We start from the raw sequence: 20,891 nt of genomic DNA on the forward strand, positions 1-20,891 counted from the left end.
GCACCAAGTGTCGCAGTTGGGCATTGAACCTACAAGGCAGTGGTAGCTTGCAGGGCAGTTGGGCATTGAACCTACAAGGCAGTGGTAGTTTGCAAGGCAGTTGGGCATTGAAACTACAAGGCAGTGGTAGTTTGCAGGGCAGTTGGGCATAGAAACTACAAGGCAGTGGTAGTTTGCTGGGCAGTTGGGCATTGAAACTACAAGGCAGTGGTAGTTTGTAGGGTAGTTGGGAATTGAAACTACAAGGCAGTGGTACTGTAGCTTGCAGAGCAGTTGGGCATTGAAACTACAAGGCAGTGGTACTGTAGCTTGCAGGGCAGTTGGGCACAGTCACCTCACTGCATTCCTCTAAACACCTTCTATGCTCAACATCCTAACAGAAACAGGGGAGAAAAGTTAGATACTGCTTAAGGGTAAAGTTACACAATAGCCTATATGAAAATCCTTCAGGGATGCCCTTGCATTTTATAAAATGGTTTTACATATTGAGTTCATTAGTGATTTAGTTCATGCAGACATATGACAGTCTGGCTATATGGAAAAAAAGGCCACATCTCGATAATCTCCCTCTTCAGTTCATTAGGAAAAGGGGACAGGAACCTGAGAGATGGCAGAGGACTTACGAAAATCCTCCTTGTGACTCCCCAGCCCGGGTCAGTTACAGTGAGGGATCTAAAATGTCATTGAGGGGAGTTTTTAAATATCTTGTTACACTAACAGACAGACCATTAGGGAGACCGATCCACTGGTACAGGATCGCTTTCCTTGTCGCATCTGTTGCCATGACAGGGATGGGGGAGTGGGTTTGCATTTCCCCCGTCACTCAAAGTTCAGAGCAAGATTAAGTATACATAAATTTGTCAATCTTGTGATGGAGTGTGTGTATTTTATGTAGGGCACTCAGTGTCTTCAATGCCTAATAAAGGTGCAGAATGTGATGGGGGTGAGGGCAGTTGTCATCGACTGGATGACTTTATGGTTGAGAAGCAGAAGTGTCTCCTGTATAGCCATTGCCCATGGATTCACTCAATTGCACGGAAGGCAGGCGGCCAACTGGCACTTACTGGTTAAGGCTATTAAAAAGCTGTAAAGAACTGTTAAACATCTACATTTACACTGAATCTTGAAGACTGGTGATAAAATATTGGAATAAGGTCAATGTGCTTTACAGAAGAAGATGTTTTGTTTATTAGGGTCAACATTTCTCTCTCATCACAGACACGTGCAGATCTCACAAAAGAAAAAACATCTTCGTGCTAAATCAGTATTTCTTGCTGCACACCTGTTCAGGAATTATAATAAGCTCGGGCCGAACACAGGGAGGGAATAAAACATCATACTGAAACAAAGATACAGTATCTGGACAAACCAATTGGCAGGTAGCCTGGCAGGTATGGGCCAGTAACCAAAAGGTTGCTGGATCGAATCCCAGAACCAACAAGGTAAAAATCGGTTGTTTTGCCCCTGTGCAAGGCAGTTAACCCCCAACAACAACTGCTCCCTGGGCAGCAATGATGTGGATGTCGATTAAGGCAGCACGCTGTACCTCTCTGATACAGGAGGGCTGGGTTAAATGCAGAAGACACATTTCAGTTGAATGCATTCAGTTGTACAACTGACTAGGTATCCCACTTTCCCTTTACTTTAAACCAAGTTCTGTTGCTCCAAGTGCACATATAATTTACAACTTAGCACAGTGAAACAGAGTTCACACTTCATTTAAAATAGGTCTGCTTCAGAACAGGCAAGCCAGAGCCACGCTGAAGAATTTGCACTAATATACAGTATGGACCTTTGTAGCACAAGATGTATCAGTATTTCACATTATTAATCAAGGTCAGACTCATTCCCACTAGGATAACTTACTATATACAGACATGTCACAGAAACTCTTAACGGAATCCAATACAAACCAAGTGGAAGTTTAAAATGTTACAGAAAAGAAATAGCAAGCCTCATCAGAAAACAAATCATTGTCTAGGCATCATACACCAAGGCTTGAACAGCAGCAACACAAAAGGCAAATGAGAGGTGAATATCTCACGGACAAGAACATTTCTAGCAATTACTCTGTCAAGACTGAGGTTATTATGTTGATCGGCTTCATTGCTGTTCGTGGCCAAGACACATGTGGTCTCTTGCCTCAACTGTCTCTACAGGCTTTGAATAGACCTACCTGAAAAACATCCCTCTCTGTCTGTGTGTGTGTGTGTGTGTGTGTGTGTGTCACCTGACAAAAAATGAGATGGCAAGAGGGCCGCCTTCGACTACCTTGCTGTATGTAGAGGTAATCTCCCTTTTGTTAATGGAATGCAGTAGAGTTACAACAAATACAAATATTCTTTGTCCATTCAAACCTCTAGAGATTTTAAGTAAAGATGTATTTTGGAGAAAGCTTTTAAGCTAGCAAGGACAAGACAGAACTGCATGAGCCAACACATTTGTTACTATAACCACACTGTCGGAGTAGGTTTAGGGAATTTTTCCTAAACAAATGAAAACATTAGCAGCTGAATTCCATCAGGAAAAAGATTCAGAGGCCCAGAGCACAAAGTCTTTAGGACCCTACCATAACCCCTCTGTGGAGAGTCCGGCCAATGGCTGCCATACTAGAGATCTGACCCATCCTCGGAACCCATTAGCACATCTCTCACCAGGTAGCTAGCTAACTCTATCTTCATATTTATATGAATGTCTGTTACGAGAGATTAGACCCATCACGAGGTTCACAAAATCGTAACTGCCTTTTGTAGACCAAGACAGATTTTTCAGTCCAACAAGTCAGCAGTTTGATTTTTTGGTGATTTTTCAGAAATGTACTTAAACCAATAATCACTTAGGCTTCTACCTTCAGTTTATACATCTTATACACATTTTACAGACAATCTATTTTACAATAGTTATATTTAGTTTGTTTTTACTCCTTCCTCTATTTCTGATGTCCATCCAGTTTCTATTTGTAACTATGCTATTTCACAAAAGTTCTGAACCTATATACATTTGACAGACCCCGTATGTTTTACATGTTTTATCTTGCTATTAGTCCCACCCTTCAGCTCCATTCAACCTCTCCCATCTATCTCTCAACATCATCCATTTTGGATTTCTATTTGCCATATATTTTTCAACTGTGCAGTGATGCTTCACAAAAGTATTGAACCTTTCTATTTGCATAGCTTCTACAGATTGTAAATTATTTTGCTAAAATAATGATTATATTATTGATTGATTATGGCTTTTCAAATCACCCAGTATTGCTATCTGCAGCGTTAGTTCTAGGCAAATGTTGCAATTCTTCAGCCATTCCTGGACCTGTGACCAAAAACAAGCTATATATGGACAATAGCCAACTAAATTATCTAATGACTCTGCCTAATCACAGCAGAATCTGCAGAGCTGGGAAGATTGTATCCCCCATATATACAGTGGGGCAAAAAAGTATTTAGTCAGCCACCAATTGTGCAAGATCTCCCACTTAAAAAGATTAGAGGCCTGTAATTTTCATCATAGGTACACTTCAACTATGACAGACAAAATGAGAAAAAATCACATTGTAGGATTTTTTATGAATTTATTTGCAAATTATGGTGGAAAATAAGTATTTGGTCACCTACAAACAAGCAAGATTTCTGGCTCTCACAGACCTGTAACTTCTTCTTTAAGAGGCTCCTCTGTCCTCCACTCGTTACCTGTATTAATGGCACCTGTTTGAACTTGTTATCAGTATAAAAGACACCTGTCCACAACCTCAAACAGTCACACTCCAAACTCCACTATGGCCAAGACCAAAGAGCTGTCAAAGGACACCAGAAACAAAATTGTAGACCTGCACCAGGCTGGGAAGACTGAATCTGCAATAGGTAAGCAGCTTGGTTTGAAGAAATCAACTGTGGGAGCAATTATTAGGAAATGGAAGACATACAAGACCACTGATAATCTCCCTCGATCTGGGACTCCATGCAAGATCTCACCCCGTGGGGTCAAAATGATCACAAGAACGGTGAGCAAAAATCCCAGAACCACACGGGGGGACCTAGTGAATGACCTGCAGAGAGCTGGGACCAAAGAAACAAAGCCTACCATCAGTAACACACTACGCCGCCAGGGACTCAAATCCTGCAGTGCCAGACGTGTCCCCCTGCTTAAGCCAGTACATGTCCAGGCCCGTCTGAAGTTTGCTAGAGAGCATTTGGATGATCCAGAAGAAGATTGGGAGAATGTCATATGGTCAGATGAAACCAAAATAGAACTTTTTGGTAAAACTCAACTCGTCGTGTTTGGAGGACAAAGAATGCGGAGTTGCATCCAAAGAACACCATACCTACTGTGAAGCATGGGGTTGGAAACATCATGCTTTGGGGCTGTTTTTCTGCAAAGAGACCAGGACGACTGATCCGTGTAAAGGAAAGAATGAATGGGGCCATGTATCGTGAGATTTTGAGTGAAAACCTCCTTCCATCAGCAAGGGCATTGAAGATGAAACGTGGCTGGGTCTTTCAGCATGACAATGATCCCAAACACACTGCCCGAGTGGCTTCGTAAGAAGCATTTCAAGGTCCTGGAGTGGCCTAGCCAGTCTCCAGATCTCAACCCCCATAGAAAATCTTTGGAGGGAGTTGAAAGTCCGTGTTGCCCAGCAACAGCCCCAAAACATCACTGTTCTAGAGGAGATCTACATGGAGGAATGGGCCAAAATACCAGCAACAGTGTGTGAAAACCTTGTGAAGACAGAAAACGTTTGACCTCTGTCATTGCCAACAAAGGCTATATAACAAAGTATTGAGATAAACTTTTGTTATTGACCAAATACTTATTTTCCAACATAATTTGCAAATAAATTCATAAAAAATTCTCCAATGTGATTTTCTGGATTTTTTTTTCTTTCTTTTTACGTGGGAGAACTTGCACAATTGGTGGCTGACTAAATACTTTTTTGCCCCACTGTATGACATTCTATTGGTAGCAAGAATTTTGTATAGTAATTTAAATTGAAAAATTTGAAGTTTTGTATCCTGCGTTGTTTTGCGTATGAATTCATAAACTATGTGCCATGGAATGGGTACATCGAAAATCTCTTCCCAACTACTTTGCAATTTATATGGCACAGCTGTCAGTTTTTTGGTCCTTAAATGAAATTGGTATATGTTTTTATTTATCATACTTTTCTTAAAACATTTATGTTCTTTAATACAGAGCCGACATACAAGTTCCTTACTTGTTTCCCCTTCTACTTGCCTCTCCCATTTTTGTGGCAATGCTGCAATTAATTGGAAGAAAGAAATGGACTTAGTGTGCAAGAGGAACTGTCCCCGGGACCCAGAGGTGAAATTAGCCGTCCAATGTTTCAGTCAGTTCTACCTAGCACACACAGTCAGTGGACGAGCTCTACCTTCTTTCGCCCTTTGCTAGCAAGGAAACTAGCTACATTTTACTACACCACATAGGCTATTCAAGCTGCATTAAAATATATATATATATATATTTGCACTTAATAATTTTCTCATTATTAGATGGACTCAACATAATCAACTAAATCCATATTAATTCCTTTAGGGCTTAGGGTGAGGGATCTAGTGTATTTTAAACTAATTTGCATTGCCCTTAAATCTAGCCTAACATCAAACCACATTGGCCTACATCATCATTCTCTGAATCACAGGACATTGGATGAGAACAAACAAAGGATTCCGTTTTTTTTTATGGCAACCAATTCTGTCATAAATTCATGGCTTATTAATTGTCTCATTCGGGTGATCAACTCTTTAATTATCCTACAATCACTTGCTGTTTTACAGATCATGAGGCTACCACGTCGTGTCCCCAAGCCACAGAGTGGAGGAGGACAGAGGGAATTGGGAGATAAATCTTCTCTCTCCATCAACGCCCCCAAAGATGTTTCTAGATGTTACAAATGCCATCGACAACTCCTGTCCGAGCCTCCTCTTCATAAAGCCCCTGTCAACCCTGCCTCCCACGGTAGGTGCCCTGAGACTGCCTTAACAGATACAGTGGTGGATGGAAAAGTAAGGAGGAGCCTGTATATGAAGCCCTTAATTCTACCGTTAAAATAGACTGCAATGAATCACATACTGAACTTGTCAGCAAAATACATTGCTAGACAAATGTCTGAGCTGTATCTGATGTGAAGAGTACTTTTTTCCTCTGTCAAATACAAGCCAAAATGTTTCACAGGTAAAAGTCCAATATGGTGGCAATATAGTCTGGAGGCAATGAATGGCAGCAGGTAATGAGTTATTTGAATGTTCCAGGTTAAGGAGAAGGAACAAACTCTTCTAAGTGTGTGCATGAGTCATCACCCCATACCCAGAATTCTAGACAGATTTTGCCCTGTAGGTTAGTTATTCACCAGCACCTCTTATTTCCAAATAAATTTGGACTTACTCATTTATATCATCACCATCAAATAATATGCAGATAGAAAAAACATTTAAGATAAAACATTTAAAATAAAAAGGCTTGTGAAAAAGTGTTGACAGATGTACGCAGACATCACTCGACTGAAGGATGTGTTGATTTGAACAAAAAAAAAGAAAGTCTAACGAGAGTGAAATTTGATGAGTAGGCTGAATCCAAGCCATAGCTTTGAGGTACAGAAAGGATGTTAGTCATGCCTGCTGTCTCTGGGAGGGGGTGGAACTGAGAATAACAAAAAAAATATTATAAAACTTGAAATAAGGGCGTAGCTTAATATTGCACCAAAATATTTTGATTGCCATTCATTTGAAATATTTCTTCCCACTATAGAGATGAGAAAAGCTCCAGAGGTTGGGGGATGAGGGGAAGGATTTAAAAGAAATGGCAATGCCAAAATGCTCTTCTTAATTCATTTCAACAAGAACAAAACAAAAACAGGGTATAACATGATACAGCGGATCCTTTCAAAATGACTATGCGGTCAGTTGGTGCCCATTTTAAAAGACTCCACTTTGTCAAATGGATGAGAGAGTGTAACAGTATTGTCAACACGGCGTGCAAAGGAAACAATGCAAACTATTTATAGCCCAAATGAAACCAAATTGAAAGGAGGGGGTTCAGGGGTAGAATCCTCTAACTCCTGTATATTCACAAAATGTAAAGAAGCAGAAGGAGAAATGGCTTCCCTCCCGAAGGTGAATTTCATGGTACTAAAGGAAGACAAAAGAAGAACAGGGTCATGTCCATTAGTATGTGTCAAGTGTGGCATCAAGCTAAATGAAGACCTCCCTGTGAAAGAGTACTCAAAGAAAAAAAAAAATCTAGAGGCATATGAAGAGATGCTTCTGGTAGTTGAAGGCTGCTTTCACAATAACCGATGAAAGAAATAGAATTGGGGGCAGGGAGTGTTGGATGGGTTGAGAGACTGTGCCATCCTTCATCATGTACTGCAACGGTTTAAAGATTTCCTGATAAAGTGGATGCCCCAGGCAGTTTGAAGACAGGAATTATCATCAGTCCAAAGCTAGCTATTTTGTATACATCTAGCTGTTAGAAAGGGGGTGGTGTGTAGCCTACTAAGTGCACAGCTTTTCTAGTTCAACCTCTCAGACACTATCGAAATACAAGAGAATTTTCACTTTTTAAGCCTTAGAAACCCCTAAAAGTCATTTAAGCACCAAAACTTCCTCAGATTTTAATATATTATCTTTTTTTTGCATTTTATATGTTTTGTATGGTTCAGCTGTAAATGACACATAATTCAATGTTGGCAATAATATGCAGAGGTTGGCATTCCTGGACGTGCTATGGGACTGGGCAGAATAATCAAGGATGAGGAGTAGGACGGAAAAGAGTGTTGTGGGCCTGATCTGTTAAAGCCACAAAGCAAGCATTGATCCACAGTAAACAGCCTTCGTAGTGAAGCTCCTTTGAACAATAGATGTGCAGTTGAGCTTGACAATTTATCAGCGCACTTACACTGAAAAATAAAATAAAAACGCAACAATCAACAACTTCAAAGATTTTACTGAGTTACAGTTTATATAAGGAAATCAGTCAAATCAAAATAAATGAATTAGGCCCTCATCTATGGATTTCACATTACTTGGAATACAGATTGCTCACAGATACCTGTGTTGTCCCACTCACTTCAACGGCTGTTTGAAGTTTCTGGATATTGGCAGGAACTGGAACATGCTGTCGTACATGTCGATCCAGAACACCCCAAACATGCTCAATGTGTGACATGTCTGGTGAGTATGCAGGCCATGGAAGAGCTGGGACACTTTCAGCTTCCAGAAATTGTGTACACATCCGTGCGACATGGAGCCGTGCAATATCATACTGAAACATGGTGATGGCGGAGGATTAATGGGCTGGAAATGGGCCTCAGGATATCATTGCCAAATTCTCTAAACCGACTTTGGAGGCAGGTTATGGTTGAGAAATTAACATAAAATTCTCTGGCAACAGTTCTAGTGGACATTCCTGCAGTCAGCATACCAATTGCATGCTCCCTCAAAACCTGAGACATCTGTGGCATTGTGTTGTGTGACAAAACTGCACATTTTAGAGTGGCATTTTATTGTCCCCTGCACAAGGTGCAGCTGTGTAATGATCATGCTGTTTTAATCAGCTGATATGCTAAACCGGTCAGGTGAATGGATTATTTTGGCAAAGGAGAAATGCTCACTAACAGGGATGTAAACCAATTTGTGCAAAGAATTTTACGCTGCTGCTGCTCTCTGTTTATCATCTATGCATAGTCACTTTAACTATACATTCATGTACATATTACCTCAATTAGCCCGACTAACCGGTGCCCCCGCTCATTGGCTATCCGGACTTATCGCATTGTGTCCCGCCACCCCCCACCTGCCAACCTCCTCTTTTACGCTGCTGCTACTCTCTGTTTATACCTACCTGTACATATTAACTCTGTACCGGTGCCACCTGTATATAGCCTTGCTACTGTTATTTTCACTGTTTTCTTTTTATTTTGTATTTCTTTACTTATCTAATACCTATTTTTTAACTTAAAAATTGCACTGTTGGTTAGGGCTTGTAAGAAAGCATTTCACTTTAAGGTCTACACCTGTTGTATTCGGAGCACGTGACAAATAAACTTTGATTAGATTTGAAATAAGCTTTTTGGGCGTCTGGAAAATGTCTGGGAACTTATTTCAGCTCATGAAACATGGGACCAACAGTTAACATGTTGCATTTATATTTTTGTTCAGTATAGTTTCTGGAGCAAGCACTAACCCCAATATAACTGTAGTATAATTACTTTGCAAGGAAAACAAGCTGTAGTCTAGGTGTTGTACTAAATACGCTTTCAAAAGTTGTACCAAAGAAAACCATTGGAAAAGCTGAATAATCTCATGAGTAAACAAATATTAATGAGGCTGTTTATATCGGAGTTTGATAAATTACAAACAAAATATATGCCTATGCTGCCATAAAAATAGAAGACACGGTGTAAAGGTATGAATGAAAATTTGAAAAATAAATCTGAAAAAAGTAGGCAACTTATCATCAAGATTATACTATTTAGTATCCGTATTATTAAGGGAGAAACTGTTCAAGACCCAATCAAGAAGCAGGTTTAGGTCTAAGCTATGTGCACAGGGTAGGAGTTGAACAGTGGGGGAGAGTGCATGTGTTCAGATACCTGGTCTTCCCCTCCAAGGCTCTTATTTGTTTGTTTGTGTGGGAGCAGTGAATTGGTCTAGCTCCAATTAAGGAAACAGAAAGGGGGATACCTAGTCAGTTGCACAACCGAATGCATTCAACCGGCATGTGTCTTTCACATTAAACCCAACCCCTTTGAATCAGAGAGGAGGAGGAGGATGCCTTAATCGACGTCATTGGCGCCCGGGGAGCAGTTGGTTACTGGCCTTAACCACTACACTCCCTGCCTCCCTTCAAGGCTAGTGCTTTAAGGGTTATTGGACAACTAAAAATACAAAAACGTCTCAGAAAATATTATTGTGACAGATTCTGGGTATTCCAGCTTACAGGCATGTTTGAATATGAACTTCCTTTGAAACAGACTTGAAGTTGTCAAAACATATCAAACCATATTACAATTATAGTACAAATGTAGATTTCTAATACTTAGCTGGCAGGCACATCAAATCAAATGTTATTTTTCACATGCTCAGAATACAATACAAAAACCTTACCGTGAATTGCTTACTTACAACCTTAACCAATAATGCAGTTCAAGAAATAGAGTTAAGAAAATATTTACTAAATAAACTCAAGTAAAAAATGTAATAAAAAGTAACAATAAAATAATAATGAGGCTATATACAGGGGGTACCGGTACTGAGTCAATGTGCGGGGGTACAGGTAATCAAAGTCATTTGTACATGTAGGTAGGGATAAAGTGACTATGCATGAAATCACACTACCCTTCACTACCCCATACCAATGTTTCCCCAATAACAATAACAGCAGCATCATCCTGGGAATGACAGCGCCAACTCAACCCTACCTGCAAGCCAAATATGTGGCACTTCACTTCCCTTCACTAGCCCAGTGTTTATTCTGGGGCTGTTTGAGCTGCATTGAGTGTGCTTGTACTATGACACAGATACAATGCAAACAGATGACCTACCCAACTAACAATAAGCAACAATCACAGTGCATACAGGGAGCTCTATGAGCCTGTTTCGTACAAGCTAAGGCAATATCTGTATAGAGTACACCATTCATAACTGGTACTAGTCTGGTTGCCCCAATTTCTGTTAGACAACAATATATGCTAACCGAGAGGTTACTCGTTTGTCACTTTGAGCCTTGAACATTTACAATGTTGGAAACCCAAAATGTTCTACTTTGGCTTTGGCAGTCCTAGATTTTGTTTTGGTGGCCCCTTGCAACTATATCTGCATATCAAATCTCACATCTTTCATGACGCAACCATTTGGGTTTGTGGGACATCATTTATAAGGACTAACATCTGCTGTTGAAGACTGCTTAACCACATATCCTTTCATTCTGGTTTTGCCAGGGTGAGAATATATATATATATATTTGATTTTTTTTCCCACAGCTGACTAGTTGCAGGTGTAATTCAGCACCACAAGGAGTAATGCATCCTACCCCACCTGAACCCTGGGCCACTAAGCAGCCTGAGCAGGAACCAACACCGCAGTATAATCCTACTTTCAATGGGCTCAGGGTAGAACATTTACAGCACTGGAAAACCATTATGTAACTTTACACAATCATGTGCATAGTGAATGCATATGACCTTATGAGTTCGTAGATAAATTCAACATATGAAATTGTTGCCGTTAGTATCGATACTGTATCGTTGTGTGGCCATGAGATTTAAAAGCCTTGGATTGAGCTCCTACTTGATATTGAATTTGTATCAGAAACATTGTGTTTGTATTGCAGATAAAACATTGTTAACATATTGGTATATTAAAGCCCAATGCAGATTGACCAAATCCCTGCGATAATCTTTTCAGGGGTTTTATTGAATGTGAAACATTAATGTTTATAAAAATTCACCTTCATCAGTACTTTTTAACATTGCTAAGTCTTTTCTCTCAGGAAATGGTCTCCCTGATCATCATGAAATGTAAAAAAAATAATCTTAAATCACTAACAGTGGAGTGATTCCTTATTTTTCCCGGACCCTATTTTTAGCTATATTTTACATAAATAAATTAGTCATGTATTCAATTAATCAATTAGTTCATTCCCATGATATAGTAAGCTGTGTGGCTGCTGATGGCTGATGCTTAGAGAACTAACCTGACACAAGTACAGGAAACTTCTGATAAATAGGCAAAAGTGATGTATGTTTATCAAACACTCAACCATCATTCAAGTACTATCCATTAACTCAATAGACAATCACGTAGAGAAGTGTTTCCCAACTCCAGTCCTCCAGTACCCATAACACAACACATTTTTATTGTAGCCCTGGACAAGCACACCCGATACAACTGGTCAACTAATCATCAAGCCCCAGATGAGCTGAAAGAGGTGCGTTTGTCCGGGCTAAAACAAAAATGTGTACTGTTGGGGTGCTTGAAGACCAGAGTTGGCAAACACTGATTTAGATGGCATGGGCTGCATTTAGACAGGTAGCTCAATTGTGATATTTTGTTTCACTAAATTGGTCTTTGAACCAATCAAATCAGCTCTGAAAAGGATCTGCTGTGAAAAAATCTGATGTGATTGGTCAAAGGAACAAAATAAAATATTTGAATTGGGCTACCTGTGTAAATGAGACAAAGTCAGTCTGGTCTAAAGTATGCTATACATAACACTGTAGACTGAAGGTCATGCCAAAATGACTACATGTCAACAATCAGTCAACAATCAGTTAAACTGGATTTGCTGGCAAATTCAGGAAATGTTTTACATCAGTGATGAGTTTAAAATGTTGAATTGTACATCAATAACCAATGATGATTACAGTGCCACAATGTTTGACATGTCCTGTATGATAGGAAAATGGCAGCAGTGTTAGGGAGGGTCACAAAACGAAACAAGACAAAATGACAGGCTTCTCAACTCGCCCCCTCTGAACTTGCCTCAGACAAGAGAGCTAGTTTAATTTCCAGCGCCGTATTACAAAGCACTACAATTGTTCCATATGCCTACCAAACCTCAATGACCTGTGTATGCACTATACACAGGCCCCATTACTCATGAATGCATTTATTGGATTGATGCATTGTTAGCTGCCATGTGAGAGCATGGTCAGATGAATTGAGGCCATCACCATTTTGAAGTAGTACATTTTCTTCTTCTACTACTACTTTATGAGTTGGTAAACAAACTGAAAGGGTCCATACGGCCACCTGCAGTGTGTTATTTGTACAGGTATGAAGCCAAGGTTGGCAATTTACTGCCACCTGCAGTTATGGAATGTTTGCTCACGTGTATAATTCATTGGCTGATCACTCCTGGTGACCTGGATGGAATTATGTGATCCTTCCTTAACCCATAGGAAGTCCCAACCAACTGACTACTTCAGAATGGTGAAAGTCCTCAATGGCACTGCCTAATCTAAAACATGCTTTTGGGTACTAGAGTCCTCTATCCATCTATATGGGTTGGCTACACTTCCAGGATTACAAGCTAGCTAGCATCAGATCGTCTGAGAAACATTGAAGGTTCTGATGAGAATATGAGGAAGATATGTAACTTCTTATAACTTGTCAATCTGATCTTAAAAGCACATCTCGGCAGAATTTTTTTATTATAATAAATACATTTATATATGTTTTTTAATGTGCAGTTGGGCAATGATTTGGCAGCGGTCGTGCGCCACTGCTAAATAAATATAGGGGAACACTGAACCCCATACTCCCCCTCACCCCAAAGATAATAATAACTAATAAAGGAAATATTAGTGGACATAATGATAACATTAAATTCACAAACATAGGTGGAGATGTACTTTTTCAGGAAACGGTTTCATTATGGAGATCTACTGTAATACATTAAAGAGAAATCCTCATTCAAATAATGCCGTTTTTGAGCCCTCATTCAAACCCCAATCAAGGACATGTTGCAGGGATGAGTCATCATCTCAATCCAGCTGTCCACGGGGCATACATCTGATTAGCATACCCACGCTCACACACCAGGCGCAAATGTAAATATTGTAATAAAACCCTCCGTAATAACATTGCTCTCGTGTCTTGGAAAGGCTTTGCTTTGTTTATTTTTCCCACTTTCAGCAATATTGTATGACTGTGAGCAAGTACGCAAATAATAGTTATTAAAACTGGATTTCAGGTGCAGCTTTCTGAGATCCTTCTACAGGCAGCCTCCTCTCTATTCTGTTCCTTATGCTCTCTCTCCTGCCATTTTTATCATTAGTATAAATATCATCTTCATTATTGACAACATGGGTAACCATCGAGGCAGATATTCAACTGTACATTTTGATCTCAAGATATCAATAACTGAAGTCAAATTCATGGAACCTGTTGACAAAACAAGCACATTCTGCACACAGTAATGTTCTCATGTGTAATGTAAGCAACTAAACAAACTGGCACAAGGATACGTTTGGGTGTGATATGATAAAAACGGCTTTATTCACACATTATGGACTTGTGCCACTAATAGTTTGCATGTAGAGTACATTGATGTACATGTATTTAAAAGAAACTAGAGCCACAGACTGTAAGATGAAAGGGTTAAAGTAGCTCAACATGACAGTCCGGTGGAGCACCCACAAGGGGGTTGTCTGCTCAGCAATGCTGAACCACCTGCTGCTCTATAGACTCAGGCACCCCATTTCACTAATGAAGTCCCAGACTCTCTTTCACACCACGCCCCCATCGCCACTATGAAATGGTCTACTCATGAAAGTAATGAGCCAGGGAGGGAGAGAGACTCTGCTGGCCACTGATAACCTCAGACTAAACTTGCAACCTTACGAGACAAGGGCTTAATATCTGGCCGTCAATCAGCCCCGGCGTCCCTAGCTGGAGTGTTTAATTACAAGGATAAATTATTCACCAGCCTCCTCTTTCACTACACTGTGCTCCGAAAAACAATGGAGGAGTGAGAAAAAAAAACATTGGCCGTGGCCCACAGGGGGCCCCAATTTTACCCTTGGGGGACAGTTAACCCCCTGCTCTTGTACATATACAGAGTGTGCAAAACATTATGAACACCTGCTCTTTCCATGACATCGACTAATTGATCAGGGGAATCCAGCTGAAAGCTATGATCCCTTATTGATGTCACCTGTTAAAGCCACTTCAAATCGGTGTAGATGAAGGGGAGGAGACAGGTTAAAGAAGGATTTTTAATCCTTGAGATAATTGAGAAATGGATTGGGTGTGTGCGCCATAGAGAGGGTGAATGAGCAAGACAAAATATTGAAGTACTTTTGAACGGGGTATGGTAGTAGATGCCAGGCGCATTGGTTTGTGTCAAGAACTGCAACGCTGCTGGATTTTTCACACTCAGTTTCCGGTGTGTCAAGAATGGTCCACCACCCAAAGGACATCCTTTGTCTATGGGAAGCATTGGAACGCTTTTGACACCTTGTACAAAACATTAACAAATTGAGGCTGTTCTAAGGGAAAGGTGTTCCTAATATTGAGGTCCTTCTACTTCAAAAAGCACAAGAAAGAAGATTTCGACTCCCAACATCTCAGATTGTTCTGAAATAGTTTCTGTTGTTAGAAACTGATACGATTCTGTATACTGGTTGTTAGGGTGGGATTGGCGTGGGGTGCAGGGGGTCCGTGGATGGCTTTTGACTATTTATTTGGATTCCTCATGTCTTCCTCATGTCTTCCCTGTTAGAAAAAAGTTTGGTTCAAATCAGATGTTAGGTATTTATTGAATAGTATATGAATCCTATAAATGAAAAATTGCCAATTTGGGAGCAATTTAATTAGCTTAATTTATCAAAGATCAAATTATATTTCAACAAAATAATGTTGCAGGAATGTATTATCTGTTTCTAACTACGGAAACTATTTCAGAACAATCCAAGATGGTAGGTGTCGTGTCATGAAATGACCCACTTCCAAAACTGTCATTGGCATGGTTTTCTATTTTTCCCTAGGATGTTTTTCAAAGTCAGTTTTAAAGCTAGTTTCCTGCAATTTTACATATTTTGCCATAGCATGAGTACACAGCATATGCCATCTGAGTGACAAAATCAATGTGGGCCTCATGCCATGACATTTTTTGATTCTACATGATTCTCCACCATAATTTGCAAATAAATTCATTAAAAATCCTACAAATGTGATTTTCTGGATTTTTTTCTCTCATTTTGTCTGTCATAATTGAAGTGTACCTATGATGAAAATTACAGACCTCTCATCTTTTTAAGTGGGAGAACTTGCACAATTGGTGGCTGACTAAATACTTTTTTGCCCCACATTATCTTTTCTACATACTTTATATATGGTTTAGTCGTTTAAGTTTACACTGAAACATGTAAACAAATATGTATGTTTTATCATATTTTTTGGAGTGGAGGCAACGATTTAGCAGCGGTAGCCTTTATGTAAATGGATCTATTTATGTAAATGCATAGGCAACCACAAACAGTTGCAAAAGTCTCTGGATAAGAGCCAGTTAGGTCATCCATTTCTTCACTTATTTATTTTTTGATTTAACAGATTGAACTATAGATTTTAAAAAACTATTTATGCTGAGTAAGTTGAATCTCTGCAGTTCAGCACATACACTTTCCTGTCTCCCTGTTTTTCAGACAGCAGAAAGTATAAAGGTGCTTTGTTTTCCTAAAAGTAATTTCATTATTTGGCTAACAAATATCATTGGAACTAAAACACTCTTGTAAAAGGACATTGTACTTGTTATGTATTTAAATTCAGGTAAGGAGAAGGTGTAACACGGGAGGCCATTTTAATTCCACAAGGGGGAGTGTGGTGAGACTGCAGTGGCCACCTCGTTTTCCCTGCTAAAGCAGTAGTGAATCTTTCCCTGGACACCCAGTTGACGGCTCATTAATCTGCCCTGGCGGAGGTCCCCAATCCTGGCACCAGAGAAAAGGATTCCCCACACCTTGTCCTCACTCTCACCTGCCTGGGCAAACCACCGAGGTAAGGAGGAGACGAGAGCCACAACAACAAGACGGGGGATTCCTGACAGCATAAAAACAAAGAAATCACTTCCTGCACGTGGAGCCACCGGGATGTCATCTGTGAGTGGGCGTGTGAAAGTGAGGGGGGACCACACATACGGAGAAACACTCACCCACTATCATCTGTGGGCTTGTAATGAGGGATGCTGGAGGAGAAAATCTATTGCAGTGGTCGTGGGTGGACCTGACAAAGACAAAACACTCAACAATATTGAGTTCCGGGGCTGGGCGACAGGCTTTTAGTTCATACATTTTGAAAATATGTCTCTTTTTCCTTAGAGTGATTGGGGAGGTCGTGAATGGGGGCTGTATAAATGGTTCAACTTGCTGAGAAAAGTTCAAACTTATTCTTTCTTTTTAAATATTGTATAAAAGCTATGTTCTACACTTGCAGAGAACACTTGTGCAAGACAGTTTTCTTCATTGTTTCATTCAAACAATTAGGTTACAACAAAGGGAGTGTCAGGGATGATGCAGGGGGTTTCATCAAGGCTATTAACTTAGCCCGAGTAAAAAAGCTGAATTGTATCATCAGCCAGGGTGTACCAGTGATTTATGATTACTGACTGATGGGCTAGGAACACAGAGATACTCTCTGTATGTTCCTAGCTGACGGGGCAGACCTGACATTATGTGGTGATGCTGACTGACACTACCTTCTCTAGTGTATTATGATCAGTCATTAAACTAATGACTTGCAAGTATCAAAAGGAGTGACAGAGTAGGGGACTTTTAAAATATGGCCATCCTATTCATCCATTTCAAAATCTTAGTGGCACTTTGTTAGTGTTAGTCATCTTCTGACACCTTCTTACTTTGATTCAATTGGATTTATTGGAGTCATTTTCATAGCAATAAGCAGCCAGAAATCCTGTTCCTCCATATAAATAAAATACCCTATCCTCCAGCTCCTCCTGTCTTGAGTAAAGTAAAGTAATAACCTCCAGGTCAGGAAAAGCCTGATTCTGCCCTGAGAAAGGATATCCTTCTCCAAGCCCCAGACCACCGTCTCCCACATCATGGTTTACCTTTAGGCCTCACACTGCCCATTATTCAATTAGCCAAATGCTACAATTGCATCAAGATGGTGAAGAAAATTAGGTTAAAATGGTTATCCGGCTGGCTAAGCGCATTCACGTTCAAGGTGAATAGAAAAATATTAAATTGTACAAACTGTAATCTTTTGAGAGCTAATTTGGTGGTTAATGAGGCCAATCTAGTTTGGGTAATTTATGGTTGATGGGAAGGGAAGGCAGGCCAGCAGGAGAGCAACACTGTGGCTGCTTGAGATAAAGCTCATTTCTGGAGTATAAAAAGGTTTTACAAGGTCCATCTCTAGACTTATCAACTATCTCTAGACTGATCAGCACAATTAAGACCTAAGCCCACAACCTTATCGTCATTTCTGTAAGTAGTACAATCACTTGTTATTTTAAGGGCTGTGCATGTGCATCACTACTAGCCCTGACAGTGTGAGAGAAATGTGGGGAAATATCACAGTCCACCTGTGTAGATATCTGCGCTGGACTTCATGCGTGGGAGGTGGCGGGGCATGAAAGGCTACATTGCCATTTACCCACTTTGGTGTAATTACAGCATTTGCTCTCAAATACCCATCATCTCCCTAAGTGCTCCATTCATACACACTATGCTTAGCCTGACAAGAGCAACTACGCAGGGTTGATTGCTTTACAATAGCAGATCAAAATATTAATCTGACTCAGTTCAGTGATTTAAGTGAGTATTTGGCTAACATGGAGCGTGGGTTTCCTCCCAGTCATTGACTTGTCAGTGAAACCCCCACTTAAACAAACAGGGTCTGTGATTACACTACCTAGCTGCTCTACAGGACAGCTGATGAAAACAGAGTGCAGACACCTGATTGCCTGACTGGTTCATTAACAGAAATGGTGGGGGATTTCACATGGAGAATCTCTACCATAAGAATTTCTACTGTAAGACTGCTTCAGTGTTTACATGTGCTGGTAGCTGTTTATTTACATGTATACATTGACCAAGGCTGCTATTACATATAGCCTAATAGACCACATGAATGAAAAAACATTTGATTTATTAAGCGCATGTTTGTGAGACCTTATATTACAGTTTATAAATAGTTGCCATTGTCGTTGCAATGTTTCAGCGAGCAGTCTGAACATGACGCATTTGAATTCTTAATCAAAGAGAAATTACAGTAAGAGCAGGATTCAAACATGCCAAAGTAGGCTTAGTGTTTATGTAGTTTCTATTTACACAGCTAGCCTACTTCCTGCACACACAAGTGTCTCAGTCTGAAAGTTGAAGAAGGTAAGATGGGTGTGCAGTACCCAAAACATTCTGCTAATGTATTTGAGTAAGGGGGAGGGGACTGAGTATGCCAATGTGTATATACTGGAATGCTGGTTTGACAATGTTGCTACGAGTGTAATTACAGCATCATACACAAGTAAGCACAACTTAAAGGGGCAATCTGTGACTACCACATCCCACATGGACTTCTAAATGAATTATGTATACCCACTGATTCTTGAAGAATACCTTATAAATTCCTTAAGAGCTTAGTTCAACTGTCGTACCCCATCAGAAACCAAAATATTGGCTAAACTGGTTTGTAATTAATTATAAAACATTGTGGATAGTCAGTCCATACATAGCTCTGTCTATGAATATGAAAGTGGTTACATTTCTCAAACCCCATCCCTCAGCATTTTACCAAAACAGTGGCAGGGTGGACTTTATTATTGTTTAAACAGCAGATTGCTGCTTTAATGTAAAGTATTACAGCTTTTAATTACTGTTCTACGTTGCCGGTCTTCCAGCTTTTAATATGTTTTATTTCAGCATTTGGGGTGAAGCACAAACTGTATCAAGCAATACCGTAATATATATGCAACTAGGCTACACCCTAGATAGGGCCTGTCAATGTGCAGTGACTAGAATTACATTTAAAAAATCCATGTAACACTTGTTTTTAATGGCAAGCTCTTGGCAAGCTTTATTGGGACAGTTGGCCAATGGGCGGACATTGAAGGAGTTACAGTAAGAGGCGCTAAAGTTCAGGCAGGAGTGTTGCAGACAGCACTCTATGTCCTGCCAACAGCTTTACGATGGCACAATGCCTGACTAAGATGTTGACCCATGGCCCCCACCTGCCCTGTCCGTGCAGCATCTCTCGGCCACCCAGGGGGCCCATAAAGTCTCCATCAGCACTGCCCACCAGAAACAGAAGGCCTTTGACTCATGTCCATCTGTCCTGGTAGTATGTAAGGGAAAGCCAAGGTAGTGGGATCCTGGTGACTTAATGTGCCCTCTCAAGAGAAGTAGCTCATCTTATGAACTGAGAAGCGAAGTTAGGCCACGAACCATCTTTCAAAGAAAGCAGATTTCCATATGATTCTTCATTGGGGTAAAACAGGCAAAATGCACAACAAGCCTTACCTGCTGTTCCATAGAATATTTAACCATCAAGGGCTCACTTAGAGAAGGTGGGTTGACACACACTTACAGCGTATTAGAGAAGACTTACCTGGCCAGGTTGAATATCTAAACATCGGAGCACTTCTTTAAGCATGACAGGTGTGTGCAGTGTCTGTTCAGCCAAGATTGTGGAGTCATCTTTACGTCTGTCCTGGTGACCAGGCTCCATGGGAGCAAAGCCAGAGTAGGACAACCTACTCCCCTTCCATGGCTGGCTGACTCTACAAGCAGCATCAAGAGCCACTCTCCATGATGATCTCAAGGTGGGACAAGCAGACACATGCTGGCATGCCATGGTCTGAAGAGAATTGGGAGGGGACAGACATATGATGAAAGTGACATGACAAACACACAGCAACTTTGTAAGATAATATTCTAGCTAGTGGCTAATGCAATAAATGGAAGTCATAAAGAATGGTATTAGAGAGCTACAATATGTAGCTAACATTTCTACCTAAGCTAGCTAGGTATCGGAAAATATAAAGCATTGATCCGTTATTTCTATCTAGTTATCCAGCTACAGTAAATAGCTAGCTACTTAGCCAACTACACAGTAAACCAAATCAAAGTGGGCTCCAGGGCACCTTTTACAGTAGAGTACAGTACTCAGTAGAAGAAACCACGTTGAAGAGTTGTCAAATTCCAAAGTGGAGAACTTCGAAACAATTATGTGTGTAGCTAACTTGGAAGCTACTCGCGTAAGACAGCTACGAGCTAGCTATTCTCAGGTGCATCTTCATAAAAAAACTCCCGGGGAAAAGTGTTCGGATATGTGAGTTCCGTTCAGCTGTAGTAGCTAGGGTTACAACACCTTGAATAGCTTGCAACTGGACGATGCAAATCGTACTTAGGACAT

The 20,891-nt window shown here is 40.4% G+C and overlaps 1 protein-coding gene across 3 annotated transcripts in view; it reads right to left on the reverse strand.

Annotated features, from left to right (window-relative positions):
• LOC139384883 (12S rRNA N(4)-cytidine methyltransferase METTL15-like) overlaps nucleotides 1-20,764 on the reverse strand; it is a 58,912-nt gene extending 38,148 nt beyond the window's left edge. For all 3 annotated transcript variants that reach the window (XR_011628888.1, XM_071129782.1, XM_071129783.1), the window contains exons 1-2: nucleotides 20,620-20,764; nucleotides 20,085-20,333 (exon numbers count right to left, since the gene is read on the reverse strand). Coding sequence is in view for 2 of the 3 variants with exons in the window: in XM_071129782.1 (XP_070985883.1) it covers nucleotides 20,085-20,330 (246 nt within the window). In the remaining variant the exon portion in view is untranslated. The remainder of the gene's footprint in view (nucleotides 1-20,084; nucleotides 20,334-20,619) is intronic.
• Nucleotides 20,765-20,891: the final 127 nt, after the last annotated feature.

Source organism: Oncorhynchus clarkii, chromosome 26 (genome assembly GCF_045791955.1).
Source record: "Oncorhynchus clarkii lewisi isolate Uvic-CL-2024 chromosome 26, UVic_Ocla_1.0, whole genome shotgun sequence".
Lineage (NCBI taxonomy): Eukaryota > Metazoa > Chordata > Actinopteri > Salmoniformes > Salmonidae > Oncorhynchus > Oncorhynchus clarkii.